The 15,424-nt window shown below is 37.1% G+C and overlaps 1 protein-coding gene, 1 non-coding gene and 1 pseudogene across 5 annotated transcripts in view; all 3 read left to right on the top strand.

Annotated features, from left to right (window-relative positions):
- ZFPM2 (zinc finger protein, FOG family member 2) overlaps positions 1 to 15,424 on the top strand; it is a 474,560-nt gene that overhangs the window by 293,642 nt on the left and 165,494 nt on the right. For all 4 annotated transcript variants that reach the window (XM_086694918.1, XM_086694916.1, XM_086694915.1 and 1 more), the window contains one exon: positions 14,943 to 15,054. In XM_086694918.1, the coding sequence (XP_086551044.1) occupies positions 14,943 to 15,054 (112 nt within the window). The remainder of the gene's footprint in view (positions 1 to 14,942; positions 15,055 to 15,424) is intronic.
- TRNAR-UCG (transfer RNA arginine (anticodon UCG)) lies at positions 1,554 to 1,638 on the top strand. The gene has a single exon. It is a non-coding gene; the product is annotated as a tRNA-Arg (tRNA).
- Positions 13,360 to 13,439, top strand: LOC147571912 (small nucleolar RNA U3; annotated as a pseudogene).

The following is a 15,424-nucleotide window of genomic DNA, read 5'->3' as shown; positions in this document are numbered from 1 at the left end:
TGTCAGGTATCAGTGTCAGCGATTTATAAGTATTAATTTATCTCACATCACATCAGCCCCAGGAGGTATTATTATTCTCATTTAACAGATGGGGAAACTGATGCACAGAGAAGTAGAGTTTACTAAGGTCACACCACAAATGAGTAGCAAAGGTTGGATTTCAACTTGAGCAATCTGACTGTAGAACTCATGCTTTTAGCCACTGTGTTAATTGCCTGTCTGTTAAGTCTGTAGTATATGAACTGAGGTTTCTGCTTCTTTTCCTCATTGTGCTCCTCACACTGAAGGAAATACTGTATGTTATAAATAATATTTGAATCACAACTGAACGCTTCAGTTTCAGACCTATTGAATCAAAAGAACTACCTTGTTTCCACCTCTGCCCTATTTCTCCCCAATGGTTTTTAGTGAAGGCTCCTTTTTGATTTCCCAATTTGACCTTGAACTTCCATTGGCAGGTGAAACTGCTCTGTATTTTGTTTTGTTTTGTTTTGTTTTGTTTTTTCAGTCTACCTGTGAGCAATCCAGTTTAAGCTGGGGACACACTAACTGCACTCAGACTGAGATATTTCTTTTAGTAGAAACTTTCCCCCACCCCCATCAGGGCACCAAGACTATACAATGCAGTTAGGTTCCTTAAGTAGATACACACAGAGGTTCTGAAGAGTGGAATTGACCAATCAGACACAAAGGCCTGGCTAGACTGCCTTGCTGCCCAGAGTATACGTCAGTACCTCACTGTGAAGTACTATGATGAGGCTCTACTCTGTCTGTTGACCAGTGGGCACCAAGAGAATTCATTATTCATTTGTTCTTGTATAATCAGTACTGAGTTGAGTGAATTTTAGCCTAAAGACACCTTGGATCTCATCATGAATTCTGCTTATGATTGAAAATAACCTTTATAGGCTACTTTTTAGTCATTGTTTGTTTACCTGTAAACATTTCTATAGCTATAAAAATACCTGCAGTCATAAAAATAAAAATATTAACAGTATTGCCTGTTTTTCAATATTTTTAATATCACTAACTAGACTATGTTCGGTTCTGTTCCACTCATACACCCACTTGATGCCTGATATTGGTTTTTAGTATCTCAACTAGACTTTCAAGACCCAAAACTGTGCAAATGTGAGAAATAATTCACTATAAACCTATAAATTTCACAGCTCAAAAAACCCTAAAGGTTATTAATGAAGCACCATGCAATTAGCTTATACAAAGTGCAGCTAGGAATCATGCATAATGTAAAACAGAAACTACTAACCACTGGCTCATGGAAGATCATTTAAGCTAGTTTTTATGGACATGAAGAATTGATAGTTAACACAATTCCTAAGAAGATTCTTACTGTTTTGACACCATGGAAAGAATTTAGTTTCTTATAGATTTACTAAGAGAAAAAATAGAAAACAGTTCATGGTTAAGGCAGTTTCCAGCAATGTGAATTTGAACAAGTTGTTGTATATTTTAGAGTCTCGGTTTTTACCTATATAAAATGGACATAACAATGGAATTGTGAAAATTCAAAAAGTAATTCAGCATCTAAGCGTGCCTGGGTGGCTCAGTCGGTTGAGCGTCTGACTTCGGCTCAGGTCATGATCTCACCGTTCGTGGGTTCGAGCCCCACGTCAGGCTCTGTGCTGACAGCTCAGAGCCTGGAGCCTGCTTCGGATTCTGTGTCTCCTTCTCTCTCTGCCCCTCCCCCACTTGTGCACTGTCTCCCTCTGTCTCTCAAAAATGAATAAATGTAAAAAAAAAATTAAAAAGTAATTCAGCATCTAGAATTTTAGCATAGTTAATGCTTAATGAAATGATATAAATCATATATTAGAGAAATGCATCACTTTTCCACCCAGCCTAAATTCTTGTTTTACTGAGAATTTTGCATTTTCATGGAAACGTTTTTTTTATTAGTAGTAATTTTATAAAGGTTTTATTTTTAAGTAATCTCTACACCCAACATGGGGCTTGAGCTTACAACCCCAAGATCAGGAGTTGCACGCTCTACTGACTAAGCCAGCCAGGCACCCTGGAAACAAATTTCTTTAGGAGTGTTGGAAACATAAGCCACACACTCACATACAATAACATACCTGGTATCGCTTTAAGCTCATTATATACATTAACTCATTGAATCCTCAGAATAATCCTATGACATAAATACTTGCTTGTCTTATACTTATTTTAGAGATGAAGAAACAGTAGTTAAGTAACTTGCCCTAGGTCATACAGCTACTGGATGGAGATGTGGTGCAAACTCAGCTTGGCACCCAAGGGCAACTTTTAAAATTTGACTATTAATAAAGCATAGTAAGTGTGGTAATTAGTATATGCTTAAAATAGTATATACATAATTTATCTTGACTACATTTTGCAAAATATTTGTTTTTGAAATATTTTAAATATATTTTTGATATACTTTATTTCATAGTAATAATAATTAAATGAGTATATAGTAAACTATTGGTAGAAGTAGAAGTGCATGGCTTAAATCAAGCGATAAATGTAATAAAAGATTTTATAATTGGGTTTTAGATAGAATTATTAAAATATAAGCTATATTTTATAGATTTTCAGCATATACTGGAGAAAGCCTCAGTATTTTTAACTTTAAAATTAAAGTGTAGGGGCGCCTGGATGGCTCAGTCGGTTGAGCGTCCGACTTCGGCTGAGGTCATGATCTTGCAGTCCGTGAGTTCGAGCCCTGCGTCGGGCTCTGTGCTGACAGCTCGGAGCCTGGAGCCTGTTTCGGATTCTGTGTCTCCCTTTCTCTCTGACCCTCCCCCGTTCATGCTGTCTCTCCCTGTCTCAAAAATAAATAAACGTTAAAAAAAATTTTTAAATTAAAGTGTGATCCGGTGAGCTCCTGGGTGGCTCAGTTGAGCATCCGACTCTTGATTTTGGCTCAGGTCATGATCCCAGGGTCTCAGGATCAAACCCTGTGTTAGGCACCACATTGAGCATGAGCCTGCTTAAGATTCTCTCTCTCCTTCTGCTGCACCCCCGCCCCCACACTCATGCTCTCTCCCTCTAAAATAAAAAGTAAAATAAGGTGTCGGGGCGCCTGGGTGGCGCAGTCGGTTAAGCGTCCGACTTCAGCCAGGTCACGATCTCGCGGTCCGTGAGTTCGAGCCCCGCGTCGGGCTCTGGGCTGATGGCTCGGAGCCTGGAGCCTGTTTCCGATTCTGTGTCTCCCTCTCTCTCTGCCCCTCCCCCGTTCATGCTCTGTCTCTCTCTGTCCCAAAAATAAATAAACGTTGAAAAAAAAAATTTAAAAAAAAAAGTAAAATAAGGTGTAATCTTAAATTTTCATGAAGATTCTTTAAAATGAGTGGATTAGACACTTCTCATCTATTATTACACTGTCATTTGGTCATGGACCATCAAATATACATTGATATTTCCAAATGTATTAGTCATATACTTGAAATATCATGAGATGGATTATAAATATTGATTTAAATAACCTATCTGTATGTCACTTAGGTATTTTTATTATCAATATACTGTGAGCATCTAGAGGAAGTGTAGCTTTCATCATTCTGTTCCTAAGAGTTTTTATCTATAGTAGATATTTAATAAATATTTATTTAATGAATAATGAATATACCCAATTTCTAGTAAAGTATAAAGTGATTATTATAAGAGCAGAATAACCTAAATAAGTCTTTTCAAATAGAAATGGCATAAAGAAATCCAAAAATAGCCAAACTGTGGAAAGAGCCCAAATGTCCATCAACTTATGAAAGGATAAAGAAGATGTGGGTTATGTTACACATCACACTCACATATGTATATGTATATGCATATGCATATGCATATATACGTATATGTATACGTATATGTATGTGGAATATTACTCAGCCATCAAAAAGAATGACTTCTTGCCATTCGCAACAAAGTGGATACACTGGAGTGTATTATGCTAAGTGAAATAAGTCGGTCAGAGAAAGACAAATACCATATGATTTCACTCGTGGAATTTAAGAAACAAAACAGATGGACGCAGGAGAAGGCAGAAAAAAAGGGAGAGAGGGAGGCAAACCATCAGAGACTCCTAACTGTAGAGGAGAAACTGACGCTTGCTGAAGGAGAGGTGGATGAGGGATAGGCTAAATGGGTGATGGGTGTTAAGGAGGGCACTTGTATTGAGTACTGGGTGTTGTGTGTGAGTGATGAATCACTGAAGTCTACTCCTGAAACCAATATTACACTATATGTTAACTAACTAGAATTTAAATAAAACCTGAAACAAACAAAAATAATGGTTATCGTTCACTACTAATTAGAATAATTTTATTTGTAACATTACATCTTTTATGTGGCAAAACCCACATCTGGACAATGTAAGCCAACTTGGTCCAACCTTTAATATCATGTACTCGCAACTAAATGCAGAATTTAACCCCTGGTATTTGCACTCAACCATTAAGTTTTTACAGATGTGTTAGTTTGTCATGTTAACATTAAGTATTCTTTCTAACACATATGTTGATGCTTTTATTCATATGTCTACGCCTTTGTAAAGAATATGGTTTGAGAAATTTGTCCAGGGGCAGTATTTATAAAGGCTTATCTCATTTGGTTCTGCTTTCATAGCATGTTCCTTTCGTTGCCCCAGATCCACAGGTATGTTGCACAAAGATCCCCTGGATTGGGAGGTTGTAGAGGTGAATCAGTTTCATTGGTTGGCATCTTCTTCTCCTTATTTTTCTCCATGGGAAACAAAGCAGCGTACTTCTGGAAGGGAAGGCTACTCTCATTGAGTTGGGCACTTGGCTTTTATTCTCTGGAAGTACAGAATTAGTATAGTCCTTCTGCATCTGTTGATTTGGAGAAAAATATTGAAAACTACTCTCATGGTCAGAGTCTTACTTTACATACTTAATTTAAGTGTTTGCAATATTCTTGTTATTAAAATGTCTCACAGATTAGATAAGCTTTGTTCCACTCCTCTATAGCACCTTCACACTTCCGCCAACCATACTGCCAAGCTCTTAAGCTTTTGCACCCAACTTTAAATAATTTGTCTCAGAAAAATCTGCTTTCCCCAAAGGTGCTATATACATCCCAGCATGTACTATATGGTTTAACAATGCCATCATTTGGCTTTTTTCTCTTTGGAGACACCTTTCTCATTCCTATTCTTCCAGTTGATGTTAGACTCTTAACATCAGTTTCTAATCGCAGGTATATTTTAAGTTCAAGATATAGGTGAGTTCTTACTACTTTATGGTTATAGAGGAAAATACAGGTGCAAATCATGAAAACAAAGCATGTATATATAAGGAAAAAACCCTCTGCATTTGGTTTTAAAATTTACTCTATTGTTAATACCAGGATTGCCCTTTTTCTGTGGAGGGGAAAAGCTGATATTAAGATTGGCTAAAATGGTAATAAGGAGACAGTCTAAAAGGTGTCCGAAAGATTCATTACATAGTGCAGTGGATTAATTCATGAGGGACAGACATATCTCAGTATCTGAGGATGACTTTGTGCAGGATATAGCTTTTTCTTTCTTCCACAGAATGCCTTTGGGGTAAATCGCAAAAAGAGACTGCTGAATAGAATTGACCACTATTTTTTTATGTGTAAATAGGTCATCGATAGTTGAATGTGTGTGTGTGTGTGTGTGTGTGTGTGTGTGTGTGTGTGTGTGTGTGCGCATCTGCAGCACACTCCATATAATTCTTCATACTAACATTTTATTTTGACCACACCACTGACCTCACCATTTTCCTTGGTATTAATATTCCAAGGTAAAGTACAGTAGGTGGCTTTATTTACTGCATCAGCAATTAAAAAATAGTAGTGTTTCCTTAAGTCAGTATAAGCCCAGTGTATTAAATTTTCATAAATATCTTCACACTCAAGATTTGAGTTTAGACTTGACAAAAAATTCTATAGTAGAAAGTCTTACGATGTTACTGTCAAGCTGGAAGGACATATGAGATCATCTTACAAAGCAGAAAGATGCGACATATGAGAGGTTAAATGATTGATCCCAGGTCACACAGCTGGGATCACGGCTTTCCGGTCCCTGCTCCCCCCCACAGGTTTACGTCAGCGGGGATACTCGAGAGCAGTTTACTTTTTCCTTCCCAAGCCTTCGGTGCTGACACTCTTTTGCACATTGCACTAGGTGCAAGCCCAGAAATTCTGCCAGGAGCAAAACAACACTCCTTAAACACTCTGTGACTTTCAGAACCGTATAAAATAAAAGGTTGAAGTTAATGGTTGCCAGCTTGGAGGGAGTAGTTCCTCTTCAGAGCCAAATATATGTGGAGAACAGATGAGACTGTGGGAGTGAATTGGCAAAAGGGAAAGAGAAATGAATCTATTCTTTTTTTTTGAAAATGAAAGTATAATAAATATCTGGATAATTTAGTTGTTTGTTATTCATTTAGAGATTCTTCCCATTTGAAAAATGAAAAATCTGTATCTTGCATGTGTGTATTCTTAAACAGTAATTTTCAATTATTTTTCTAACTATCATGAAATAATCTTTTTTTCTGGAAGTAAAGAGATTATTTTAATGACCTGGATATATGGAACTGTGTTCACTTTCTTAAAAGATCATTATTTCTCATACTGAAATTTCTATCTTTAAGCAGTGACTCATGTGGTCATAATGGGTTTCCACAATTTTGAGAACTAAAAGCAAATATACCTCAGAGATAATGATTATTTAAATTTTTGGTTCTTAGAGATAAAACTGTCTTTGACATAAGGAGTATGGATGGATATAGTAGCCAAGAATTCTATCATTTTATTTCACACTCATTTTGTTTTTGAAAAGTCTCTTATCGTGTTTGAGATCCCACATACCACGGTGATCTTAAAGACATTTGTTAGCAGACTTCTCTGGAATTTCACTCTCATGCTGTCCTTAAAGGATATTTTGTGGAACTGTGCTCAAGAGAAATGCTCCTCTAATGACACCTTCCTAATATTTCCATTCATAAATCTATTCTGTGCCTAATGGTATAGTGTAGTGGTCCTTGGTAGGGCACATCATGGATGCCTTTCCAGTTTAGACTTTTTATGTATTTCCTAATTTAAGACTATTCTTAATTTATTTGAACTTGAGTTTGAAAATGTGTCTAGCACATCCGTCTTTTTCAAGCAAGGGAAATTTGATTATCTTTTACTAAGTTGAGTTTTGTTGTTTCCTAAACAATTACTGTAGGTAAAATACTTGGTATGAGTTTGAAAGCTCCTAAAGTTACTTCTTCATTTGTTTCAAGTTTTTATTTATGTATTTATTCACTTAACTAATCTCTGTATCCAATGTGGGGCTCGAGCTTATGACCCCAAGATCAAGAGTTGCATGCTTTTCTGAACCAGCCAGGTGGCCCTGGTTACTTCCTTAAATCTGTTTGTGTCTCTCTTTCTCTCTCTCTCATTTTTAGACACAATAAACAAAAGGAAGGTGGCAATTCTTACTCAAGGGATATCCCAGTGTAGTTCAGTGGTCATTTTATTATTTTTTAAACGGAAGCACATGATTTGCATGGAAACACATGAAAAGCCTAGTCATGTCTGAATGATGTCTGGCATTAGTTAATCATGGAGAATATTTAGGTGTTATTGCTGAGAACCTGTTTTTATATCATCACACAGATAATGTTGACCCTACAAGACCACATGGAATAGAGTTATTCCGTTTATGTAGTCTAAAGTGATACTCTGTTTTTTAAAGAAAAAAAAAAAGTATTGGCCTCAGCAGGATCAAGCTCAAACCCTGTATAACTTTTTAAAGGATTTTACTAAAAGCCACAGGTTTGGTAGGTGGAAATCTTCATTCTAAATTTTTTTTTTATGTTTATTCATTTTTGAAAGAATGTCTCTCATTTTGAAACAATGTCTCTCTAGAGACAGAGCACAAGCAGGGGTGGGGCCGAGAGACAGGGGACACAGAATCCGAAGCAGGCCCCAGGCTCCGAGCTGTCAGCACAGAGCCCAACGTGGGGCTCCAACTCACAAACCGCGAGATCATGACCCGAGCCGAAGTCGGATGCTCAACCGACTGAGCCACCCAGGCGCCCCTGGAAGTCTTCATTCTAAAAGTCTAGTTTTTAAATATTTTAATTTTTTAAGTAAATCTCCACCCAACGTGGGGCTCAAACTCACAATCCTGTGATCAAGTGTTACATGCTCCACCAATGGAGCCATCCAGGCACCCCCATACTACAAGTTTTATAGTTCCAGTCAAATCAGTGATGTTGAGACTGTATGTCACGCACAGAACTACTGAAAACATAATTGTGTAGGGCCTTGCATTATTACTTGACATTTCTCCCCACTCTGGGTACTCCAAGATATTAAGTTTTTATGCTCCCATAGGATAGACTGTTTGTGAAGGGAATTTTTAAATTCAAGCTCACTGTCACTAGAGACATCATACAGTTAAAGGGAGAGTGATACAATGTTTTCGTGACTTTCAGATTGTGTTTAAATGTAATTCCAGTGTGCAGAACCGCTTGGATATATTAACTGAAACTAAGGTCAAATCACATACAGTACCATTTTTCTTTTTCATTTAGATGTAGGCAATAATTCAGTTGGGGGAGATTGGCTTTTTTTCTGGTTCTAAATCTAATGTCTACAGTGATTTGGAAAATTTTCTATGCCTAGTCTCAAATATGTTTTTATAGCTGGAGAGAATAGAAACAGCTATTAATTTTGTCAACTAAGCTTCAGCCCTTTTCACCTATTGCCCAGTTAAGGAATCAACATGCCGAGAGCATTTTTATCCACATCGAACTCCATCTCATGGCATTGGCTTGAAATTCCCTAATGAGATTTTGTTATATTTCCCAAACTGAAGCCAATGGAGGCCAATTTTTCCATCAGGTGACACTTGTAGCTCTTTTAAAAGGCTGTAAAGTCAGGCTCTTCTCATAGGTCAGATTTTCCTAAGACTTCTAGCTCTTCCTAAGCCTCATTTTGGAAATCTTCAGCAAATATTTCCAGCAAAATTTGGAGTCCCTAAGACAGCATTATGTCACCAGTTTCTTGGGTTAGAATTATCCTCTGTTCTTTACCTTTGGGCTGTCTACTTTTATCTCCATTAACCTTTTGGCTTGAGTATAAACATTTATTGAAGGCTACCTCCTTTGTCGGTCCAGTAACTCCAAAGGTTAGTGAGAAGTGGATGCTAGTTTGACCTCTTTTATCCACATTAGATGATTCTAATTATTCCTAAGAAATGACACTTTTGACCCATTTTGTCCTTGTCAAGTTTGTCTCGTTGTAGGCTGTCGAAGCATGAAACTCTGGGTTCAAACAGTGTCCAGGAGTGCACATTTTTCTAACTTGCAATGTGGAGCCTCAAAAGTGCACACTATTTCCTTTTCTTTTTAAAACGTGCCAGTTTAAATGAAACTGGGGGCTCCTGTTATGTACCTTGAATTGATTTATTACTGAAAGAGACTGCCTAGATATAAAACGCAAACTTTAACCTGTAAAAACCCATGGGTTATTGAATACGGGGGAAAAAAATGAAAAAAAGCTTTGCATAAGTGAGGATAAGCTAGGTTTTGCTGAGGTTGCAAGCAACTCTAATATCACAATGGCTTTTTACATAAAAAAAAAGTTCCTTTCCTTATCACACTACATGGCCGTTGTGATTGCCAAGGCTTCCTCCTTGCGAGCTCCCACGATCACTGCCGCAAAGCAAGGCATGGCGATGAGTCCATTGGCTCTTATAGCTTCTGTGTGGAAGTGCCATGAGTCATCTCTTGTTCAATTTTATTGGTCACATGAAGTCACATAGCCATGCCTGACTTTAAAAGGGATCTGGAAAGTGGAGAGTTGGAAACAATTTATCAATAGCACTAATGACTACCACCGCTGTGTTTAAAGAGTTTCTCTCTTGATTTTTATGCTAATAACTGTAGGCATTACCAGCACCTGAGAAAAACAAAGATTCAGTAAATGCTTTTTGTACATTTTCAGTTTATTTCTTCATGTAGCTATTTAGCAGAAGTGTTACATGCATCTACAATGTACTAAACACTGTGCTGGTTGATTTAGACAACTGTCTCCTGAGAAAGAAACCATTGTCCCCATTTTACACATGTGTAATCTGCAATTCACGACATTCAGGTTTAAGTGATTTCCCAGTCGTGGAGCCTGCCCATAGCACATAGTAGGATTCAAACCTAGGTCATCCGACTCCAAGGAAAGTAACATCCTTTCTGTTCTGCCTCGACTATAAGGTCAACAGTAAATCATGAAATGTTTTAAATACTTAATTGTAGAAGTGGAAATTATTACAGTCACCACTATGTATTTTCTTGTACTTTAAGACAAGAACATTTAGTATATCTAATAATTGTGGAATGACAACGTAGGTTTAATGTTAATCTAAGAAGCTGTTTTACACCTTTTGAGTACATTTGATAAGGAGCTTAAAGTGTTTTTTTAAACTGTAAGTCAGTAAATATGAATCCCCTTTGTGTTAGTTTTCTATTGCTGCTGAAACAAATTACCACAAATTTAGTGGCTTAAAACAATACAAATTTATTATCAGTTCTGTAGGTGAGAGGTCCAGTATGGATGCCATTAGACTGAAATCAAGGTGGAATGCATTCCATTCCTGAGTTTCTAGTGGAGAATACCTTTCCCACTATTCAAGCTGGTGGCGGAATTCAGTTCCTTGCGGTTGCAAAACTGAGGTCCCTGTTTCCTGCTTCCTGAAACAGAGTCATTCCAGTTTCTAGACACCACTGTGCTCCTTAGTTTATAAACTCGGTATGCCATCCTCAAAGGCAGCAAAGGCAGGTGGAATCCTTTTCATATGGAGTTCCTTTGATCTACTGTGTTGCCTCTCCTGTCTTCAGGAACTCAGGTGTTCAGACTGGGCCTGTCCAGATAATCTAGGATATTTCCACCATTTCACAGTCCTACACCTTAATCACTTCTTTAAAACCCTTTGCCCAAGTAAGGTAACATATTGACAGGTTCCAGAGAATTAGGGCATGGGACTACGTTTATATCCACTCTCTTTCCCAACATATTGTGCCGACTGTATGCTCTGTAGGATACTAATAAACATCTTGGTCTTAACGTTTTTCATTTGTGAAATTAGGGAGTGAAACTCACTGAACTTTGAAGTTGCTTCCATTTCTTAACATTCTAGACTTGTATGAGTCCTTATGATAGAGACCTGGGAAAGTGAACCTAATGATCAGTGTGGATATTATTGTTATTTTCTATTCATGGATTTTGCTGGAGTGTAGATTTCATATAATCCTGGCTAACTCCTTCCTTCTCACACTTGGTAATCTTCTTTGAAGTCCGTCAATCTCTACGAAAGTTGACTTCTTCAGAAAGAAATTGACTTACCTCCTCAAAACTGTAATAACTGGTCCCTTGAGATTTTTTATCTACTTATTATTTACTTCACAGCTTTGGTAGAGCTTTCAGCAAGTTTTAGCTACATTTTTGCTTTTGCTTTATTGATTTAGAGTAAAAGAAATTGTTTTTCCTTCAATTCGGTTTCTTAATAAGTCCGATTCTATCTATGCCCAGGTTTCCAAAGTTTTAAAAGGTATGATGCCTAATGTACTATTAAGGAAAGATATTAATTAACTAGTTTTATTTGCACCATGAAATTAATTCCTTTGAGTCTTAATTTGCTTATATACTAAATGGAAAAAGTTAATACCTAAGCCCTCGAGTTTAAAAATCAAAAAAGATAATGGAACGGAAGTACAGTGTCCAACATGTAGTGTTCAATAGATGTAAATGACTAATATTGTTGTAACAGTAGTAGTGGGGGGGGGGATAAATCATCCCAGTTTGCCAAGGAATTTCTCGTTTAAAGGCTGAAAACCCAGCATCCTGGGGAACGCTTCGGTCTCAGAAAAACCCAAATGGTTGGTCACCCCAGGAGTCTAGCTGGAAACAGCTAGAAATAGATACGATGTTTTCCTTTTACCAGCCATTTGACCTAAAAGAAGTCATTAGTCTTTGAGTTGCAAGTTTTTCTTTTTTATCTGAGAATGGATATGAAGACTAAATAAAGTAAGTGTCTAACAAGAAACCTGCACAAGTAGCGTAAGTAATAGTACCCTTATTCTTCCTGGTTAAATAATCTTTACTGGCTTCCTTTGCTTAGAAATTTAAGCATAAAAGGTTTTGCCTAATATAAAAAAACATCTTTCAAAATAGCTTCTAACCTGCCCTTCCAGACACATTGCTGTTATTCCTCTCCCACCTGTCAGTAATGAAAATATTGATGATGATGGTGACGATGATGATAGCTAATACTTATCTAGTACTTTCTACAAATCAAGAATGGCTGTAAAGACTTTGTAAGAACTCAAAAGCAAAGTATCCCAGAACCGCTCACCATTGCCTGTACTCACGACTCATATACTGCTCAGACTTTGTCCATGGCATACCACCAACTGCAAATTTTCCCCATTTATCCTTTAAGAGACTGTCTAAATGTCACCTCCGCTATGATATCTTCCCAGAATCCACAAGACAGAACTTTCTTTCTTGCCCTGCATTAATCCCAAAACAATTTACACATGACTTTTCGCTCTTATCATGCGACTGTTTGCATTATATTCAACTTTTTTCTTAGGTATCTGTATCTTTCACCAAAAAGAAAGATGCCTTAATATTGCTAGCACCAAAAAACACAAGACCAGGATAGAGGTGGTTTGTATATTCATAAGATGAATGGAAGATTATAGTATCAGCAAATCAACTGATTTACTTTACACTAAAATATTCCCTAAAGAGTTTAAATGATCAATATCTATTTTTCATATTATCTGTGGAAAATTGTGAAAGCTGATTTACTGTGTAGCAATCCATGTGGCTTTAAGAATTGTGGAGTGTAAAGATTAAATAAAAAGTATGTCTTTCCCATAAAATAAGAATACAGTAGAAATGGGGGAGGTGCCTGTTGTTGAAATCTGTTATTTAAAACCAGAAAAGAACATGTGTTACAAATAAGATCGCGAAATCTCCTACATAATAACGGTCTACCGAAATGGTGGACTCTCTCTTGTGACTCGTTCTTTTTGCCTGGAGACCTGCTGAGCCTGATCTGTGGGTCTACCTGTTTCTCTGGTAGTAAAGGTAGCTGACATATGCATAATTAAGACCTAATATTAATTGGATATGGGTCATTATCATTTCAGATTGAAGAAGCTTACTTGCCCTCAATTGTGTTTTCAAATGGAAGTAAATAAAAATGGTCACTCAGACTGATAACCGTAAAGATAACTTGCTAACATCTTTGCCTGTATTGTTAAAAAAAAATAGTATAAAATTACTTCTTTTCTACAGGCCTTTAGTCTGTATTCTTCTTTCCTGTATTCTTCTTTCCTACAGACTATATTTTCAGGGATAATTTCTATAGTTTGTTACTAGAGAAGTTTCTCGGAATGTGTAGAGCACCAGATAAACGTTTTTAATGGTTGTACTTACCAAATATTAAGATGTATAGTTGAAAAGTGAACAATTAAGATGTGTGGTTGAAAAGCGAACAATTTAAAATTGAATCAAAGAATGAACACGAAAAACCAGTATGCTAGCATTTCTTACAATTGATCTGGCTTACCATATCTTAATATTTGAAGTATTTTTTTCAGACTTTTAAAAAAAATTTATCCATGATGGTTGTTTTTTTTTTCATTAAACAGTGTATTTTACAGTAGTTTTACCTCTTATAATATAATTGATACTTTAAAGAATGGGTTAACATTCATCTTACGCCTAGTCGTCAATATGGGTTTGCAGCTAACAACAGATCTGTGTCTCAGGTGCAGTCATTGTTGTTATTTAGTGGGGGAAATGGGTTTTCCAGATTCCTGAGGTATTTGAAATGACCAGATTACACGGAACTCCACAAGTGAATACTTATTAATGCCAATTTGGGAAATTTGCAGCAAAGCCCCTGAGTGAGCCACGATCTCTGTGGCAGGATCATATCTAGGTGAAGATTCAGTTCAAACATTACCTTGAGACCCTTGCATTGTACTCTGGGTTTTGTGATATTTGATATACAGGCATGGTCTGGTGGATGATAAAAGTCTGACTGCTAGTTCACTGTGACTCATCGGGAAACAACAGTCTTGCTAAGGCTCACTTGTTTCCTCCTCAGTTTATTTCCTGCCATGTTTAATGTAATTAAAGGCAAATAATTCGCGTTCCAAACAGCCTAAATTGATAAACCTTTTGAGCCTTATGTTGAAAATGTACAACCGGGAACATTTTGTTCGAACTAGGGCGAGTGTCTCCCTGCCTCTGTGCTTCCCAGAGCGAGGTATGTCATGCTTTAGTTGCTCTGCATCTGAATTTATTCACGATTCCTCTTTTATACTCTTTCTGGAGACAATGTATGGTGAATCATTAGCATTATTATTATTTCAGTTACAGTCAGACTACATATCCACACTTAGCAAAGGGGGTTAGGTAGATTTCATTATTCATTTGAAATAAATTCCGACTCTAATAAAAATGTTGCTCAGGGTAGAGCTTTGAAATGGATCCTGATTCTTTAAATTCTTTCCTGTCTGTTTCAGGAAATAGTGAGATCCTGTTGATAGTAAAGTACAATGTGTCTAAAGTTCACTTCTAAACACTCTGCTCTTTGCAATGAAAGTCATCTGCATTCTCTTTATAATTCAGAGCCGCAAGAGATCTGTCTGATCTTGGAGATCTGATCCAGTATCATTTAGGGAAAAAAAAAAAATCCTTGATAATAATTCTACCATTCAGATTAGTGAAAGCAGTGAAGCCTTACAGCTTCTGTCATCTTAAAAAGATATTATGAGACAGGGGAATAAGGACGTGGATTATGGTTTGGGAGATTTAGTTGTTTGTAAAAATAAAATGATTAGTACAGTTATTATTCAAGTTTTTAATCAACGAAAGCAAATGGCATCTGTTTGTTATCATTCTTTCTACAGAAGACAAAGGCTCAGGTCCCAATGGTGCTGACTGCTGGTCCCAAGTGGCTACTGGATGTGACTTGGCAAGGAGTAGAAGACAACAAAAACAACTGCATTGTGTACAGCAAAGGTAAATGCAGGAATCATTTCCCTCTCTCTTTGCAAGTTTTGGAACCTGAGCGTTGCACAACAGCACCCAGTGAGCGGGGAATGAGAATGCAAAGTGACATTTGATCCCCTCTCTTCCTTTTTCCCTCCTGAATCTCTCTAACCTGTGTTGTCAGCAAAGCCTACTGGGCTTTTTCTGTACAAAACATGACAGAAAGTGTTATACCATTAATTACTTAGCACTGCACACATTTACCTAACCCTGCATTTGAGTGGTGTGACTGAGCCTTCCTTGCTGTTAGCTTTATTGATAGCCAGTTTGATGAAATCCCAGGTCCCTCTCTCTTAGACATTATCTACAGAAAGCAAATTCCTTTGAAACTTAGCAATTC

This window comes from Puma concolor, chromosome F2, assembly GCF_028749965.1.
Source record: "Puma concolor isolate L17-30 chromosome F2, mPumCon1.1.hap2, whole genome shotgun sequence".
In the NCBI taxonomy this organism is placed as follows: domain Eukaryota; kingdom Metazoa; phylum Chordata; class Mammalia; order Carnivora; family Felidae; genus Puma; species Puma concolor.
This window is presented reverse-complemented; position numbering and strand designations above follow the sequence as displayed.